Below are 20,106 nucleotides of genomic sequence, written 5' to 3' on the forward strand. Positions count from 1 at the left end.
ATTATTTGCAGTTATTTTAGAACAGCAATTTATTGAAAGCTACTATATTAGAAATGTTTTATTGCACTGCACTACAGCTATGAAGTGCAAGGAACCATGAAGATTGAAAATTACAAATGACAGATGTGTCTCTTTCTTCTTATTTTTTAGCCTTCTTTGAATCCTGGGGGGAGCCAGTCATCTGATGTGGTGCTTTTGAACCATTGGAAAGTGAGGAATTTTGAAGTACAACGTGGTGACATTGTGTCATTAGTGTAAGTAAATCAGAAACATACTATATTCCTATCTAAGATGATTTATAATTATCTGATTTAGCTAGTAATTCCCTGTTTATACCATATTGTCAATTACTAAATTAATAGGTCTTTTAAAATGTAATACATTTTTGAAAATCTATTTTGAAATGTAACAAGACTATGAAAGAATATTTTTCTCTATGATACTTAAAATTTATCACTTGATTGACATACTTGGTTTGGCCAAACGTGTTTGATGAAATATTGATTAGAAATTATTATATTGATGATCTAGAGTACGTGTATCTGGTATTTGAGTTGTTTTGAAATATTGTATTTTGGAAGCAACTTTTAGGTTACTCTCATACTTTATTAGCTGTGTAGCTACAAAATATTTCTAGACCATTGTAAGTGTGACTTGAAATTCAGTGGCATTTATATATATGTATCAGTGATTTAACTGAAAAAAGGAAGTTTGGAAGATGGTAGACTGGAGGCTTTTGTTTGGGACCAAAAGGTGGCACTCTTTCTCTGTTAAAGTATTACGACTGGTCAGGAACAAGAATTTCATTCTAATCTTAGTGTAGAGAAGGAATGTCAAAATGTACATGACTGACACAATGATATTCCTATGTTTGAATGATTAAGACTTGAGGTTTGTTTATTTTAAAAGTAAATTTACGCTGAGAAGACTGCAACAGAACTTGCCTAATTTCTACTCTTTTCAGCTATTTGTGTTTTAACATGATTCCCTGTTATGTCAGTTAGTGCACTGGGGAAGCAATTAATGTAGTAGTTACTGTTATTTGTTTTAATGATAGTAAAATCCTACTGTTTGGTGAAGACTTCGAACTTATAAGTATGATTCTTGAATTAGAATAATTGTTTATTGTTGGGTGATAATTTATAATTGGTAAAAGTAAAACGTTATCTACTTGGTTTTACTTATCTTTGGTTACTGCTTTGTGGAAACATATTTTCTAAATGTGTCTCAGTCAAGCCTGTTCTACTAAGATTTATTTGAAAACATATTAACTAAAACTGGTCAGTAACTAATGAAATAAATTTGAGTGGAGTTTTGTATGGCAGACATCCAAGGATGAGGATTAATGCTTCTCATATTCTTGAGTGCTTTCTTTAATATTAACCTACTCTTCAGAGTATCCTTTTACTTTGTCATTCAGGGAACTGTTTCTGCAACCTCCTTAACAACCTTCCCATGCTGGGTTAGCCTGTCGTGTGCTCATTATTCTTCCGCTTTTGGTTTGACAAGGTTACATCCTCACTTAGTCCGTGATGGAGAGGATACCCACCCAAGTGAAAGAGGTCACCTTATAAGCAGACTATTGTGCGGTGTATTTTCTCTGTGAGAAACATGCTGACTGTCTTTAACCAAATGAATTTGAATAGGTAATTGGGGAGAAAAAAAGGCTCCTTAAAATCCAAGTCTGCATAGATCCAAAACGGTACCCTAGCATATCCTAGACTATATATAAAAAAAAGAAAATGTTATCCTTTTATGTAAATATTAAAGTGATTGATACTTATTATATAAATTAATTTCAAAAACAGTATATTCAAATTGAGGTTGATATACTAAATGATAGCTACCTCAATTGAACTGTATTTTAAATGAGTTAACTATGTGATCTCTGTTAGGTACAAATAACACAAATTTTCTTTCATAATGCTTGTTGTTAGTAGGAGCTATTTACATGTAAAAATGCTTAGTGATTGGTATCATATTATTTAACAACAAATAATCATCAAGCAGTAACTGTTGCTTTCTTTTGGTGAACAACCAGGCTTATATTTGTTTAGTATGATGCAATACTAATAAAAGACACTGTTTAAAGTATCTTTTTAGTTTCATGAGCAAAAATGCTTTCTGGACACATGTTCGTACATTAGAATATCCTGTCAATATAAGAAATGTGTGACTAATATAGAAACACATGACTAAAATTTGAATTTATGGCTAAATATAAAATACAAAGATAACAAATTGATGTTAATTATGCATTTTATTGATACATAAGTAATCTTTGGTAACAAAGTAGTGTGACAGCTTATATTTTAAATCATTCCTGGACAGCATTTTATGTATTTAGAGTATGTGGAAATGCAGCATTTCTACTACAATATTATATATGCCTTTCTGGAAAACTCTGTGGTTGGCAAATTCATTCTTAAATTACTAGGGTTTATGCATCTTCATAACCAGAACACCAATGAAAATCACAATAATTCCAATAGCATTATTTAAAAGACATCTGAAGTTTCTAATAAATAAACACTGCAGTAAATGTTGGATTTACTTGAAACAATAAAGGTGAAGATAGCTTGATGGAAGAAGATATAAGGAAGGTTTGAGGCTATCTATGTTTTCAAGGGCCAGGGTTATTATTACCAGAATTTGCAAGAAGAGAAAGATTGCGAGCTATGTACAAAATGTACTGATCCCAGAGGTGGATGTTCAGCTCATTGTTTCGTGTTGTTTTATTTGTTGTAAGTTTTTTTTTTTTTTTTAAGATCTGGGTTAAACTTGCAGTAAGCTTTCTAGGAAAAAAGTTGAATGTATAATACTGATTCCTTCTTAGCTTGCTGCCTTTAGTGTACTCAGCCTTCAACTGATATTAATGAGACATTGATGATTCTGGGAGAAAATCAGATGTGGACCAGTGAAGCTTCTGCTTTATACTGACTTCTTTCTCCATTCTTTCTCACCAGCTGCCTATGAACTAATTCATGTTACAGTAAGACGGTATGTAGCAGAGCAGACTGTCCCATCTATTTCATTCAGTTTATTGACCAACTCTATTCCCTAATGCAAGGAAGGTCTGGGTGGGGGAAGGGTACATATTGGAATATGCTTCTTTGCATCTCTTCCTTCTCTTTTCCTGTCACTTTCTTTCCATAAAAGACTGTAGCAGTGCAGCAACTGTTTAAGCACGTTATTCAGTAATGTTAAATCGAAAGGTGTCTTTGTTTAATAACATCACACAAAACATTATTTGCTGTCATTGAGTCCTCAGTGTTACTGAGTGTATACAGGAGACATCATACTCTCTTGGTGGATTTGCAGACTAATAGTGGTGATTAAGGTGGATTTTCTATACCTCGGAATTGACTTTTCATTAACTTGTGTGATGGCCTTACTGCCATAGACTTAACATAAGTAGCACTATTTTATAATGATATATCAATTAACAGAACCATTGGGACAGAGTTTCCTTCATAATAAAGTTTCAAATAATCATGCTTAAGAGTGTTTCAACTTTTCATTTTGAGATATTATTGACTTAAAGGTTGTAAAAATAGTACAGGGAGTCCCCACATATCCCCTTATTTATTTTTTTAAATTTTGTTAATATAAAATTGACAAAATTGTAAGATATTTAAAGTGTAAACTGGGATGAACTGATAGATGTACGCATTGTGAAAGAATTTCCCTCATCAAGTTAATTAACTCATCATCACCTATTTACATTTTGTGTGTGGGGGACAGGGAGGGGGTTGGGCATAAGCTAGAGAGAGAGTGAGAGAACATTTAAGTTCTACTGTTGGTGAATTTCAGTTATATAACACAGTTTATTAACTGTCATCACCAAGTTATACATTAGCTTCTCAAACCTTGTTCTTATGCCCTCCAAATATTAACATCATACACAACCATCGCATAATTATGGAGACTGGGAAATTGACACTGATACAATACTGTTAACTAATCTACAGACCTTATTTAAATTTCGCTAGTGTTCCCACTAATGTCCTCTTTCTAGACCAAACTCCTATCCAGGATCCTATATTTTGTTTTTATTTTTCTTATCTCTCTAGTCTCTTCTAATCTGCGACATATCCTTGGTCACACTTCATCTTTTTTAAACTTGACAGTTTTGAAGGGTCCTGGCCAGATAATTTGGAGAATGATCCCTTTGAATGTTTGAGGGTCAGTCTTGTCTCCAGTGAGGAGGTGGTGCTGTTGATGGCAGTTGCTGGGGAGGCTGCAGCAGTGGTAACAGTTGGGAAGGTGGATAAGACAGGGTCAGAGGAGATGGAAATTGTCAGGCACAGAGCTTTTCAGGTTCTTGGAACCACATATTTGTGTCCTGACTAAGAAATCCCATAGCCTCTATAAGTCCACACAGATAATTCTTTAGATGCTAGGAAGCAAGGAAGGAGGCCTGTGCAGCTGGGGAGAGCTACAGTTTGTAGTAGGGTTAGAAGGGAAGGAACTAAGGCTAGGTGACAGATTATACTACACTGAGACAGCATTCACTTCTACAGTAGAAGGCGAGGGTGAGCAAATTCTCCTTTAATGAACACTCCTGTATGTCAGGCATTACACTAAGTGCTTTGGGTTGCCATCATAACAGTAACAGGAAATAGTTATTATTATTTTTGTGGGTAGTGGACATTATTTATTTATTTTTTAATGTACTTTTTATTTAGGTAACTCTGGTTTATAACATTATATGTTTCATATGCAAACATTATATTTCTACTTCTGTATACACTAAATCTTGCAGACATAGTTAAAGTGATAAAACTAAGATTTAGCAAGTAAATGGCAGAGCCAGAATTTGCATACCGGTCCATTTGAACCTGTATTTGAATACAGGCCCAATTAAACCTGTATTGCTTGATATAGTATGCATATGTGGCTGTTGAGCAGTTGCATGTGGCTTTTGTTGTTATTCAGTCGCCCAGGAGTGTCCCACTCTGCGACCCCATGGACTGCGACACACCAGGCCTCTCTCTCCCTCACCATCTCCCAAAGTTTACCCAAGTTCATGTCTATTGCATTGGTGATGCCATCCGTCTCATCCTCTGACACCCTCTTCTTCTGTCCTCAGTCTTTCCCAGCATCAGGAACTTTTCCAATGAGTCAGCATTAGATGACCAAAATACTGGAGTTTCAGTTTCAGCATCAGTCCTTCCAATAAATATTCAGGGTTGATTTCCCTTAAGATTGACTGGTTGGATCTCCTTGCAGCCCAAGGGACTCTCAGCAGTCTTCTCCAGCACCACAGTAAAGACATCAGTTCTTTGGTACTCTGCCTTCCTTACTTCTGCTACTGTGTGCTTGTTATGTAATGTGGCTACTGCTGCTTGTTAAAATGATAGTATTTTGTATACCAAGTGCTTGTGTGCTTAGTCATGTCCAAGTCTTTGCAACCCCGTGGACTGCAGCCCACCAGGCTCCTCTGTCCATGGAATTTTCCAAGCAAGAATATTGGAATGGGTTGTCATTTCCTTCTCCAGGGGATCTTCCCAACTCAGAGTTTGAACCTGAGTCTCTTGTATCACCTGCATTGGCAGGTGAGTTCTTTAGCACTGAACCAATGGGAAAGACATATTTTTTATATATTCAGTCAAGTAAAATGTATTATTAAAATTAATTTCACCTGTTTCTTTTTCCTTTTTTTAATGTAGCTAGTAGAACATTTGAAATTACCTGTGTGACATACATTGCATCTTAAGTGGACAAACACTCTGTCTAAATCTTCTTCCATTGTACCTGCTGCTTTCCTGGAGTGTGTCTAAGGTGTCTCATCTAAGGGTGAACTAAGATGAGATCCTAAAGTGTGAAGTGGAGAAATACTAATGTAGTTTCTATGAAGTACAGTAGACTCCCAAAGAGAGGCAAAAATTGTGTTGGTGAGTGTTGGGATGATCAGGTTCAGAGACAAAGGAAAAAAGACATGTAATTTACAAAGAGAGAAAAGTACCCACTATAGTTTATTATTATTTTTTTCTTGTAGGACTGAAGTCTCTTTATTTTTTAAAAGTATTTATTTATTGAAGTGTAGTTGATTTACAACATTAGTTTCCAGTGTATAGCACAATGATCAGTTATATATATATATATTTTCATATTATTTTCCACTATAGGCTATTACAAGATACTGAATATAGTTCCTTGTGTTATACAGTACGTGTTTTTTTTTTTTGCTTATCTATTTTATATATAGCAGTTTGTATCTGTTGATCCTAAGTTCTCAATTTATTCTTTTTTACCTCTTTTCCCCACTTTGGTAACCATAAGTTTCTTTTGTGTCTCTGTAAGTCTGTATCTGTTCTGTGTATGGATTCATTTGTATTATTTTTAGATTCCGCATGAAAGTGATATCATATATTTGTCTTTCTCTGACTTGCTTCACTTCATATGATATTTTCTAGGTCCATTTATGTTGCTGTAAATGGCAATATTTCATGCTTTTTTATGGTTAAGTAAAATTCCATTGTGTGTACATACCTCACATTATATATTAATATATATCTCATCAATCATCTCTTGGTGGGCATTTGGATTGCTTCCATGTCTTGGTTATTGTAAATAGTACTGCTGTGAACTTTGGGATGCATGTTATCTTTTTGAATTAGAATTTTTATCTTTTCTGGATGTATGTCCAGGAGTGGGATTGCTGTATTATCAGTTCAGTTCAGTTGCTCAGTCATCTCCAACTCTTTGAGACCCCATGAACTGCAGCATGCCAGGTCTCCCTGTCCATCACCAACTCCCGGAATCTATGCAAACCCATGTCCATCGAATTGGTGATACCATCCAACCATTTCATCCTCTGTCGTCCCTTTCTCTTTCTGCCCTCAATCTTTCCCAGCATCAGGGTCTTTTCCAGTGAGTCAACTCTTTGCATTAGGTGGCCAAAGTATTGGAGTTTCAGCTTCAACATCAGTCCTTCGAATGAACACCCAGGACTTATCTCCTTTAGGATGGACTGGTTGGATCTCCTTGCAGTCCAAGGGACTCTCAAGAGTCTTCTCCAACACCACTGTTCAAAGCATCAATTCTTCAGCACTCAGCTTTCTTTATAGTTCAACTCTCACATCCATACATGACCACTGGAAAAACCATAGCCTTGACTAGATGGACCTTTGTTGACAAAGTAATGTCTCTGCTTTTCAATATGTTATCTAGTTTGGTCATAACTTTCCTTCCAAGGAGTAAATGTCTTTTAATTTCATGGCTACAGTCACCATCTTCAGTGATTTTGAAGCCCAGAAAAATAAAGTCAGCCATCGTTTCCACTGTTTCCCCATCTATTTGCTATGAAGTGATGGGACCAGATGCCATGATCTTAGTTGTATCATATGGTAGCTCTATTTTTAGTTTCTTAAGTAACCTCCATATTGTTTTCCATAGTGGGTGCATCAGTTTACATTCCCATCAACAGTATAGGAGGGTTCCCTTTTCTCCACACCCTCCCCAGCATTTATTGTTTGTAGAAGTTTTGTTGATAGCCATTCAGATCAGTGTGATGTAATATCCCATTGTAGGTTTGATTTATATTTTACTAATAATTATAATTGAGCATCTCTTTTATGTGCTTCACAACAATTCTAACATTTATTGATTGTTTATCATTTCCCAGTCCCAAGACTGAATTCTGTATTCATTTTTATTTAATCCTCATTAAAATAAACCCCAGTAAAGTAGGTATGTGGTTATTCCCATTTATAGGTGAGAACACTGAGGTACAAAGAGGCTAAGTAACTTGTTTAAGATCATATAGCTGACTGGTAAATGGAAGAATGAAGGTTTGAAGGGCTTCCCATCAAACCCAGTGTTCTTGACTGTCAAAATGTAAAGCATCTGTATATAGTGGTGATGGTTTGGTTGAGGATCCTTACTCATTCTTAGCAAAGAAGTCACACAAGCCCTTGCATCTCTACATCAATTGGATTATCCCATGAAATTTCTGATACACTGGTTCTTGAAATGTAGTCTCTTCATTAATAGCAATAATACTTTATTATAAACATAGAATCTGCATGCAATTTTGACAGCTGGTTTGCAATATGCTAAGCTAATTGCCATTTTCTGTGATGGCTACATCTGTAGCAGTAAATATGCAAAGAGTTATGAAGATGTGAGCCAGGGAAACAGACGAAATAGAATAGAGCCTTTGGGGAAAAAAAGAAAGGTGCTAGTTCCTTTGTGTCTTGAGTGCTCATAAATCTTTAAAGGTCCCTTGACCCACCATTGGAAATTAACTGCAGTCTGCTAAAACACGAAATTCATGTTTTGTAACAAATGCCCAGGGCAATGATAATACTGAATAATGACTTATAATTGTATTAAAAGCCATTTAATCTGTTGAGCTGGGAGGATATAATCATGAATACTTATCTAGTCTATCCATTGTACTTATTCCTAATTTTTTAGGTTGAGAGCGATTTTTTTTTTTAAGTTTGTAGTTAATATTGTACATTTCAGGAACACAAATCTAGAAAGAACATGACTTTAAGAGAAAGGTTCTATAGGTAGGAGGAAGTGCCTAGGCTTTTGTTCATTGTTTTTAATTAACTGGTATTCAAAATGTGGGAGAGTGAAGTCTTGGGCTGTAATTTATTTTGATGAGAGATTTAGGTTTTGGCACTTTCAATTACCCATAATAATTTGTATTCATTAATAAGTATATTTACAAATGATACTTAAAAAATGAGATAGTGTAAGTTTTGTTTGCTATTATTTGATCTAGATTAAATTGATTTTATAAATACTGTTTAGAGGCATATAGATAGAAAGTTGGTAACCTTAAGGTGGTCCTTAAAAGCAATTTCCTTTCTTGAGCAGGATAAATTGCCTTCACAATTTTTATACATTTAATTATGCAATAAAACATTTTCTTAGTTCAGAGACAAATTATAGCTTAGAGATGTTTCAGTGATCATAAATTTCAATTTTGAATTATTGATATTTTATGGTAATGTAACTATAGGAGCTATCCATAGCCTCTGCTCAACCCTTTTCATAAATCTTACATCCTCTGAGAGATGAGTAGAAGTTGTCAAAGAATGAAGTTATATAGGCAGCAGTCCATGAAATAGTGGTACTTATGTTTGTAACTTTTTATTTTTATTGTGGAAAAAACCCAGTCTCTGAGGACACTGTTACCCTACTTAAAAAAAAAAAAAAGTGCAGGACAGTATTTACAGAAAAGACACTCCTAAATGCTTGTTGTTTGTTATATGTAAGGTGTCAGATGAACTGTGAAGGAGAGGCATTTTGAAGATAAGCTTTAAATAATAATTCTAACAGAGGAATAACTTAAAAATTTAAGAAGTAAATAGTTGAGCTTTCAAGCAGAAAATATAATACACAAAAAATTAACTATCCCATATGTATGTCAACCCATCTTTGATACTTTTGGAATCAATAAGATAAGCATGCACATATAAACAGAGACCACTGAGATCAATCAGTATCTGATTTCTTAGTTTATTTCAAACTAAGGCCCATTTTGAAAACATGAGAAAATACTGTTAAAAAGAATATATAAAGGTATTATAGTACTACCAAGGAGGAAAGATCCCAGAGTGAAGAGCAACACACTGAGGTGAGCCCTGTATTTAGCGCCACTTCTCGTCTTGGGTTTTTGTCACTTTATAAACAGCTCATGCCATGAGGCTGAGAAGCAAAGCAGTGCAGGCTAAGATGGGAGATGCTGGGCATAATTTTTAGCAGTTTCACAGGGCTAAGAAGCCACAAAGTAGAATTCAGGCATATGCAGGACCCTGGTGAAGCGTTTTCAACTTTTAATTGAAATCCCCAAAAGGCTATGTCCTAGGAGTTAGGGAGAACTAGAAATAGACTATAAGTTACAAAAATGACAATGCAGCCTCTGATGAACTCAATCTTGATTTTAATGTAATCTGCCTTCACTTTAACTATCTATCATTGCCAGAAGCAACAGTACCTCACATTCTATAAAAAATTACCATGTGTATCACAAGCCAGGTCCAAGCTTAAAAAATATAAAACGGCAAACAGTAGAAACACTCTTATTGTGTTCTAGTTTTTGGAGTTATTGGACATGATGTATAAAATAATTATAATCAATATATTAAAAATTGATGAAAAGATAGAGTTTATTAGAGAATGAGAATGTAGAAGAAGAATTGAAAGGGATTCTAGAGATGGAAACTAGTGTAACTGAAGAGCTAGATCAGTTTAGTGCAAATTAGAGACAACTAGGGGGAGGATTATGAACTGGGTGATAGGTCAGTTAGGAAATATCTAGACCATGGGTGATCGGTTCACTGGTAGGCACTGCATCTAAACAGGGCCAATCTGAGTCATTCCTGGAAATGGATGTATAAATATTAAGGGTGAAAATTTACATTTTTGTTAGAGTTGTTAAGTTTGAACAATATGATCTGTTAAAAAAAAAAGTCACATTTCTTTAAGGTTACATCAATAAAATAGGTGCTAGCTATAGTAGGCAGAATTTTGATCCTCAAGTTTCCATGCCTAATTCCTAAGACATTGAATATGTTGAGATATTGTGCCCATGGATACGTTACCTTGTATTGGCAAAGGGACTTTGTGGTTGTAATTAAGGTTGACCTTCAGTTGACCTTAAAGCGAGGAGGCTAGCTTAGGTTATCCAGGTGAGTCCAATCAATGCTGTCTCAGGAATCCTTAAGAGCAGAAGCTAGCTTAGATTATCCAGGCGGGCCCAATGTAGTCACATGAGTCTTTAAAAGCAGGCAGAGGCGGAAGTGAGGAAAGTGCAGTGGAATAAGTCAAAGAGAGCCAGGGAATGGGAACTCTTCCATGCACTTTTGGTGGCTTTGAAGATTCAAGGACCATGAGAAGAAGAAAACAGGCTACCTCTAGAAACTGAGAATGAACTCTTGCCAAAGGCCAGTCATACACAGAATTGAATTTTGCCAACAAGCTAGTGAGTCTGGAAATGGACTCTACAGCAGTCTCTAGAGAAGGACCCAGAGTTGCCTACAGCTTGATTTGGGCCTTCGGAGACTCCAAGCAGAGTACCCAACTGAACTTGCCAGACTGCAGTCCCGGAGGACGCTGAGTTTTTAAAATTTTAAATGGCTGTTATTTTAACTTTAAACCCCTTCATTTGTTTTAATTTGTTAGAGTGGCAATATAAAATTGTGTTTAGCAAAGGAAAGATGCAAATAGTTCTAATATGCTTTACCGTCTGAGCCACCAGGGATGCCCAATATTACCCTTAGAATGTATAAAGAGATGAACTTTTATGGAAGACTCTTACTAAGTATTTGAAAAATTTTATTAACCACTTGCCTAAGTAATTAAAAATTATTTTCTTTTATGTAAAACAAACCTGTAAGCCTCTACCTGCAAGTTGCTTTGTATAAGAATATAAGAGTGGTGGTGGTTTAGTTGCTAAGTCATATCTGACTCTTGTGAACCCAGAGACTGTAGCCCACCAGGCATCTCTGTCTTCTATCCAAGGAATCTTCCAGGCAAGAGTACTGTAGTGGGTTACCATCTCCTTCTCTAGGGGATCTTCCTGACCCAGGGATTGAGCCATGGTCTCCTGCATTGCAGGCAAATTCTTTACCAACTGAGCCACTAGGGAAGCCCCAGATAAAAGAATAAGCTTCAGAAAATATTGTTCCCTTTAGCTGTTTTCAGTCACTAAGTGGCTGAGTGACCTGGGAGAGATTTTCTTAACTACTCTTAGGGTCAAGTTTTAGCACCTGCAAAGTAAGAGGTATAGACTAGTTGATCTTTAAGATGTCTTCCATTCAAAGTAAATTATGTGAAATAGATTTAGGAATCCAGATGAAATTGTTAAAAGAGCTAGACATAAATCTCAATCCCTCAGAACATTGGAAAAATATGTTGCAAACTTTTGAAGCTGGAGTCAAATTGATAAGATATTTTTAAAAGATGAGAAGCTCTGTAGATACATTAAACAGACACTTTATAACAGATAAGGGGACTTTGAACACCAGGGCTTTTTTTGTCTAAGAAGTCAGATGAATATATGCTTATTAAGATTGACTTCAGTTGAAATGATTAAAAATCGAAAAATCTAAAGTTGGCAGGCAGGTATTTTACAAGAGGATGAGCACAAAATTCTTTTTTTGTTTAAAATTATTCAGAATACGAAAGCTATAGACATCTTCTATTTCTTTCTCTATTGTCGTTTATCGTGGGTGTTGAGTTTTTGGCTCTACTGGTTAATCTAGTTCTAGTTGCTTCCATCTCTTTTGTCGACTTCATATGCACTTTGCACCTGTTCTTAGAAAAAAAAATGATCCTAGATCCCATATTCCATTTCACAGCTTAAGTCCTAGAAAAGTGGAAGAAATCTCAGGACTTCAATATCACCTTATTTGATCTAAGGTCAATAGCTACCTTCCTGTTTGTTTTTTTTTCCCCCCCTTTTACAGAAAAACAAAAACAAACAAAAGCACTGTTTTTTATGAGAGGAGGTGGCATTGCTGGGAAATGTGTCTGAGGCTGATAAGAAAGGGAGAGAGCTTAAAGTGACAGCCACCAAACTTTATCAGTGTTTTGGAGTTCAGGAAAACATTTCTTTCCAAGAACAGAAATACCTTTTTTTTTTTTTGGCAATTGCTTATTTCCATTAAAGAGAAGCCTCAATGACCCATTATTATGAAAGGTTACTCCTTGCATAATCTAGTGACCGATTTACTCATATTCAGAGGTCACATTAATATTTACTGAAGGCACAAGTGTCTATTTCATTTTATTAAAAACTGTATGGAAACTGCTGACAGAGGCTGACTCAGTTTGATTTGGCTATGAATATGATAATTGTAATATGGCCGTCTGTGCTTTTAGAGGTCATAAGTCATATTGCAAAGATTTGTGTATTTGGATTGCTGCAAAGTTACTGTAGAGTATTAAGACAACACAATAGGAAACATTTAAGTGTTAGTTGTATGTCTCACGTGAATTGTACTATAGAATTAAGTATGAATCATCAAAATGTTCCAGGTTATTAAGAATTCATTATTCTACTAGAGGATCTTCAAAGAGCAGTAAGAACCTGAAGAAATAATAGGAAAGCTTTGGTAACAGTGACAGTGTGTTAATCGAGTTGAAAGAAGGTAAAGAATGTATTAACAGAATGGATACAAGTTTGGCAAAAAAAGAAAAAGATATGTAATAAATCAACGGGAGAAATCAGTTAATAAAGAGGCCAATTATCAGTGAAGGAGGGGGGTGTATTTAATGATTCTGAATGAAAGGTTAAACTGCTTCTGTGAATTTCTGTTTAACAAAAAGGAGAAAAGCAATATGGATAATTAGACAGTAATAAGATCATACCAAAAAAATCAGAAAACTGCCTTAGGTGTTAGGGGAACATTGGCTAATGAACTTCACCTGCTGCAGTTATCTTCGAATATTCACTTTTGGTCTAGGAATGGAGAGGGTGGGGATTTTGGTTATTGTCAGGGAGGAAATAGCACATTTAGCACTTTAATTTTATTCTGGATTTTTAAAATGGTAGCAAATAATGAAATGGATAAAGGATTTCTCATGAGAGGCATATGTAACATCTGTCACTTGTTAAAATACTGTAATTTTCACTATATATGTTACTGGTTATTTACACTTGGATTCTGCTTTACTCATCTGTTTCATAGTAGAAACAACTTTAGAGACTATCAACCTACTTGACTCATTCACAGAAATTCAGTATCGAATATTACAATTCTTGGAAGAAAAAAAATCGTTCTTTACACAATATTTATAATTTTTACTTAGGTGTTTTTAATAAGACCATAACTGAGATCCCAATAACATATGTAACATATGTATAATTATATATACACATATATAAAAATAAATTAAACTTTTAAAGATGGTAGATTCTTGGCCATTTTTAAAGCTTCTTATGCTTCTGAATTAAGGGAAGATCTTGGTGGTAATTTTTGGAATCAATGTAAGGACTAATTTTATATGAGCTCTATACTAATGATCAGTTAAGAGGTAATAGTAACCAAGATAATTAAGTTCATAGATGGTTCCAAATTTAAAGATGGTATGAATATAGAAACTGGGCTAATCTCAGCTCCTATGATGCTATGTTGAGGAAAATATCATTTGATTTATACAGAACTATATAATTATAATCTGTCTTTGTCACTGATAGTCTTACAATTAGTTTGGCTTTTCTTTATTAGATATTCTATCAAATGCTTTTCTGTGTTGGTTTTCAACATTAATATACAGTGAAAAAGTCTGCTTTTCAAAATGTTAGCAGTTTCCCAATAGGTTAATAGCTCAAATAGGTAATAACCCAAGGGGCAGTTAATGATTACCTAGTCAAAGAAGATTTGGACCAGATACCAAGAGACCTGAGTTCTAGGCTTGCTCTGGCACTGTGGGACTGCATGTCAATTAACTTGTCAATTAACTACTGTGGAAAGGTTTTCCTTTTTAATAAAATGAAGGGATCACACCTGATAATTTCTAAGGTATCTTTTAACTTGATAGTTCTTTTCTGTATGATTATTTTATTTTCACATGTAGGTTAAATTTATTTTATGATGGGAGGCATATAGCGACTCCTACTGGATTTTGCATAGTTTATATTTAAATTATTGACAAATAATTCCTTTTGCAATTAATTTTTCAAGTGTTTACTCTGGGCCCAGAACTAGCCATTTTTACAGCTGTAAAGAAAATAGACAAGCATCTTGCCTCATGTAACTTATGATTCCACGAAAGAGATGTGTTTTGAATGAGCCCAAATTGAAAAGAGACATTTTTGAAAATTGTCAAAAATGTAGCAGGTGGGCCTATCAGAAGGGGAAACTTAATATTCAGTAAATTATGCTCAGCACAACTCAGGAGTTGTGGTGAGCATGGTACAATGCTTTGTTCTGGTTCCAGAGTCAGAGTGCCCATATCTTCCTATCCCAAGATTCAGCAACTTTATGTTGGTTGCTTGAAATGAGCCATGGTGGGAATATTTATGTCATCAAAATTGGTAAACACTTCACATGAGGGTTTACAGGTTTTAAAATTATCTGGTTTAATAGCATATCACTTGTGGAAAATGTCAGGTGGTGCAACAGAAATGGCAGACATAGTTCCTATCTATATGTATCTTATGATTAAAGTAGCCACAGCAGAGACACCAGGTGTATGCGAGTTTATAGAATCATGCTGCTGCTGCTGCGTCGCTTCAGTTGTGTCCGACTCTGTGCGACCCCATAGATGGCAGCCCACCAGGCTCCCCCGTCCCTGGGATTCTCCAGGCAAGAACACTGGAGTGGGTTGCCATTTCCTTCTCCAGTGCATGAAAGTGAAAAGTGAAAGTGAAGTCACTCAGTGGTGTCTGACTGTCCGTGACCCCATGGACTGCAGCCCACCAGGCTCCTCCGTCCATGGGACTCTCCAGGCAAGAGTACTGGAGTGGGGTGCCATTGCCTTCTCCGAAGGAACTGCTATTGATGGGATACTGAAAATAATGAGTTAGTGAAGGGAGAGGCATTGAAAGAAAAGTAGGTGTGAATTTGAAACCTGATTTTAAAGATGGAGTGGTTAATGCTTGACCAGAGAAGCAAAAGAGTTTCAGAGATGGCATGTGTAACAATTTTGAGGCATGGGGAGGAGGTGGCATGTGTAAGAATTTTGAGGCAAGAATGAATAGCTGTGTGGGAGAAGTGGTTAAGTAGGTTTGTTGTACAAGGTGTCAAAGCTTCACCTCATAGGAATATAACAATGTCTAAATCATGTGTTAAGCTGTATCAGAAGTCCTAAACATGACTAGGTTTTCACTAGCTCTGTAGTTAAAAATGGAAGACCATTCTTGAATTTTTTGACTTTATCTTAGTGATGCTTTGAGAGTTAAGGAAATAAAAATCCTTTACAGTAGAATATAGACTCTATACCAAACTGAAGGCCTGTAACATGTTGCTTGCAGTAAAAGTTTTATTGAATATTGATACTGAGTGTATCACAGATACTTATGCACTTTCCTCAGCATGAACTGTGAGTTTCTCTTACGGTGCAGTGGGTTGGCATGTGACTGTGCTCTGAAGGAGCAGGGACCCTCTGTAGCACCATGCTGGATTATGGTTTCCAGGAGTAGATGACAGTGGGACACCTGGCATCTCCTCTGTGTAGTAAGCTGAAAGAGGCCAGTACAAGCAGGGGAAACTGGAAAAATCTTTTAAGAATGTGCTGAAGCTCTGTTTTAAATGTGATATCTGGAGCCGGTGGACAGGCTGCCATACAGGAATCTGGAATCTTTGAAATAGATGAGCACACTAATTCCAGTTATGTGAGGAGGGGTCACAAACAGCAAGCAAAGAAATGCAAACATGTGGATCAATATGGAAAAGGCCCCTTTGGAAAACCCAATTGGTATGTGCATGCCTGACTACATTAGCTAGATTTGCATCAGCCTTTTACCAGCCTGGTGCAATGAGAGAGCAGCACGTAGACAAGAGGTGGAAGCTGGCATTCTTTATTGCTCTCAATCATGTCATTTTTGAATACCAATAGTAGTTTTCTTTGTTAAAATAAATACAGGGTGTGTATATACAATATGAGATAAACATGCTGCCCAATCAAATACTCTTCATTTTTCAGCACTGTGTTTTGGAGCAGTAACTCTACAATGAAAATAGCTGTCATCATTTTGGCAGTTAATAGCTTATTAAACTATTTCACAAAATTTAGTACTATGTACTGTTGAAAGCAGTAAGTTTATTTTTTCAGTTTCTTATGGAAAATTAGCTCTAAAAGAACAGGTCATTAACAATACAATTGTACCCATTTTTACATGGGAAATATAAACAGATTTATAGGAGTTTGGAATATTGAAGAAATTATAACCAGAGATTTTTGGTTGGTTATAATTATTGGTGAAACTGTGGCTAACCTGTAACATAGAGATTAAATGAACTTTTAGGGTTTCATTGGACAAAGTTGGACTTTAAATTCTGTAAGCATTTGAAATATAGTATATTATATACTGTAGCTATGCTTTGAACATAGTAATTTTTAACTTCTCATGAGTATTGCACTAAAAACCCCTGCTGTTTTACTGAGTTACCACTCATGAATGGCAGACAACAATACGGGAATTGAGAAGTAAATTATTTGAGCTTTTTCAAATTTTTTCTTAAACCTATTTTTTAAGAGACATGTACTTGAATGAATGATACTGTCTTTAAAACTAATGTAGAATTGTGTTGAAATAAATTCAGAGTGCATATATGCCCCAAATAAAAGCAAAACCTAGCATGGGTACCTTAAAAGATTAGTTCCAGTATGGATTGAGTGGTGAACATAGGATACTGTTTTTACTGAGGTCGTGGTTTTAATGTTTCGAGGTTGTGTTTTTTGTTGTGAGTGATTTTATTAGATGTGGCATAGAATGGGATCTATATTACAGCCAAGCTGCTGTTACCTTTTTTAAAATTCAAACTTTTAAAATTTTCACTGACATTTCAAGAGATGGAATAATAGAAGTAATACTCATGGGTGAGTTCTAGTTTGAGTTTTGCTTCTGACTAGCCAGAGAACCAGAGAAGGAAATGGCAACCCACTCCAGTGTTCTTGCCTGGAGAATCCCAGGGACGGTGGAGCCCGGTGGGCTGCCGTCTATGGGGTCGCACAGAGTCGGACATGACTGAAGTGACAGCAGCAGCAGCAGCCAGAGAACCAGAGTAAGCCACCTCATCAGCTAGGACCTAAGTTTCTTAAGTTACATTGTCATGACATTGTCCTGGGTGACCATATCATAAACTTTTACCCTAAAGTGAAATAGAAGGGCTGGTTTCAACAGAACCTTTTTGATTCCAATTTCAGTATTGATTCTCTAGATCAGAGATGCCTAATAAAAATACAATGTGAGTCATATATGTAATTTTAAATTGTCTACTTGCCACATTGCCAAACTAAAAAGAGATAGGTGAAATTAATTTTAATAATTATTTAGCTCAGTGTAGTATCCCAAATATTATTTCCACATGTAATTAATATTGAACTATTAATGAGACATTTTACCATGTTTGAGATGCTAAGTCATAAATCTGGTGTGGCTTTCCAAGTGCACATCTCAACTTGGGACTAACTCCTTTTCCTGCGTTTGGTAGCTTCATGGAGGCTCATGGCTACTGTACTGGACTGTGCAGCTGAGATTACTGGATCTTTATATCACTACCCATCAATTAAATTTAGGGACTATAGAATCACCCTTAATTCCTCTTGTTTTCTCCCCTTTTCTATTGAGTAGTGACAGAGCTTAGAGCTGAATCGGCACATTTCCTCTTTATTTTCAAACATCCAGAAAAGAGTAGCCTGAGTTCTCTTCAGTTCCTTAACATACTTCCTTAGTTTAGTGAAATCAGACTTCTATGTTCGATACTGGACAGAAACTCCTTGAAAAAGTTCCCATACCTTCTTGGTGCTAAATACAGTGGCCACAGTGTGAATGCTTCCTGATACCATAGCTAACTCAGGCACTGTAAATACTTTCTCCTTGAAACCTCCCTGTCCCTTGTCATATACGGCTCTCCTCTTTCTTGGTTATTCCCTGAGTTGTGTGTTTTGCCCTGTCTTCTCTTGGATCCATTTTCTGTTTCCTTTGCCCAGTGTCCTTGACTTCTTGCCTAAGAATCAAACCTATACTTTTAGCTATTTATTGGATATATCTGTACGATGATACTCTGTGAATTATTCCAACCCAACCTAGCCTTTGCTGCATACCAAACTTTTCTTTCCCTGGTTATTATTTTGATTCTTGACCTCACCATATTTGGTCACAAGTCAAAGTTAGAGAGTTTACTATAATCTTCAGCTTCTTCCTTTAAAAAAAAATTTTTTTAAACAACCTCATACAATTAGATACTCAATATTTTTTGGGTTTACCTGTGAAATACATACTGAATATTTTTATTTTCTCTTTTTTTGCAATGTTTTACTTCATGTCCCTCCCACCTGTGCTAAAATCCCACACGGTCTCTCTTTGTTTCCTTTAATACATTTTTGATATTGCTTCCAAAGTTCCTAGCACAGTCGGATAATACCCTCTGCCTGTCAAAACTTTTACTAGTTCCATTTGTTCTCTTGTGTGGCATGTAAGTCCTAGACTACTCTTCTATCTTTAACCGTAGACATACTCTTCAGTATTTTCCTTTCCTCTGAAACTCTTTTAAGACCTAAATTTATTTTAAAGATGGAATTTTAGGCTTCTTGATATTAGTGGAAGAAACTTGGCCTCAAGTGTGGATAGTATGGCTTGATAGCACTTGGAAACTCATAATAAACAGGGAAATACATGGTATGCTTATGTGATACTCAAAGCTAGGTTAACAAGCAGATTTCTTTGTTTCCCTATAAAAGAAGTCCTGTATAGCGACTTAAGTTTCTGAGCAGCAAGAATTAATAACATCCTGGCAGCAATGAATAATGTATGTTTTATTTACAAATATACTTTCTGTACTTGGAAACTAATATAGAGAAATATCTTAGTTAAGCTGTTCAGCTTGGCTTACTTTTATAGGAAAACAATATATCCCCTGAGGTAATACTAATGTAAGTAGAAAGTAACTATGGCAGTCAGTACATCTAGTTGCATTGAGAAAGAATGACTTGTTGCCTGTTTCATATTATTACAATTGGTTGTGTCCTAGCTTCTTTATTCTCCTAGCATATTTCACTTGGATGAGATGTTTATTCTTTATAATGCAACGTATTATTTCATCCAGCCCAATCTTATTACTAACCTCATGTGGCTTAGGTGGCATGGGGCTTCCCTTAGGCAGCATAGTCACTGATGCTGGGAGGAAGAAGATAAATATTAATTGGAGGGTGTTAGATCTGGGAAACCTTAAAAAAATGCTAAATATGGAGAGGAAGTCATTTTTGCTGCTATTTTATGGAAGTTTGTATAAAATCTAATTGCTTGATTTGAAAGAAAACTGCTGGTCATAAACAGTGATGAATAAATTGTCCACAGGAATGTTTTTGCATATAGTAAAAACGTTTTGCCCTTGTCTTAAAAGGAAAGCAAGATAACAGCCATTAATCATATTTAAAATGGTAGTGATACCTTCTCATCTCCAATTCCAAGGA

The 20,106-nt window shown here is 35.7% G+C and overlaps 1 protein-coding gene across 1 annotated transcript in view; it reads left to right on the plus strand.

Annotated features, from left to right (window-relative positions):
- The window catches only part of IMMP2L (inner mitochondrial membrane peptidase subunit 2), a 954,974-nt gene that overhangs the window by 85,754 nt on the left and 849,114 nt on the right, over positions 1 to 20,106 (plus strand). Inside the window, exon 4 of the mRNA XM_052638691.1 lies at positions 151 to 254. Within this exon, the coding sequence (XP_052494651.1) occupies positions 151 to 254 (104 nt within the window). The remainder of the gene's footprint in view (positions 1 to 150; positions 255 to 20,106) is intronic.

The sequence above is a fragment of the Budorcas taxicolor genome, chromosome 4 (assembly GCF_023091745.1).
Source record: "Budorcas taxicolor isolate Tak-1 chromosome 4, Takin1.1, whole genome shotgun sequence".
NCBI classification, from domain to species: Eukaryota; Metazoa; Chordata; class Mammalia; order Artiodactyla; family Bovidae; genus Budorcas; species Budorcas taxicolor.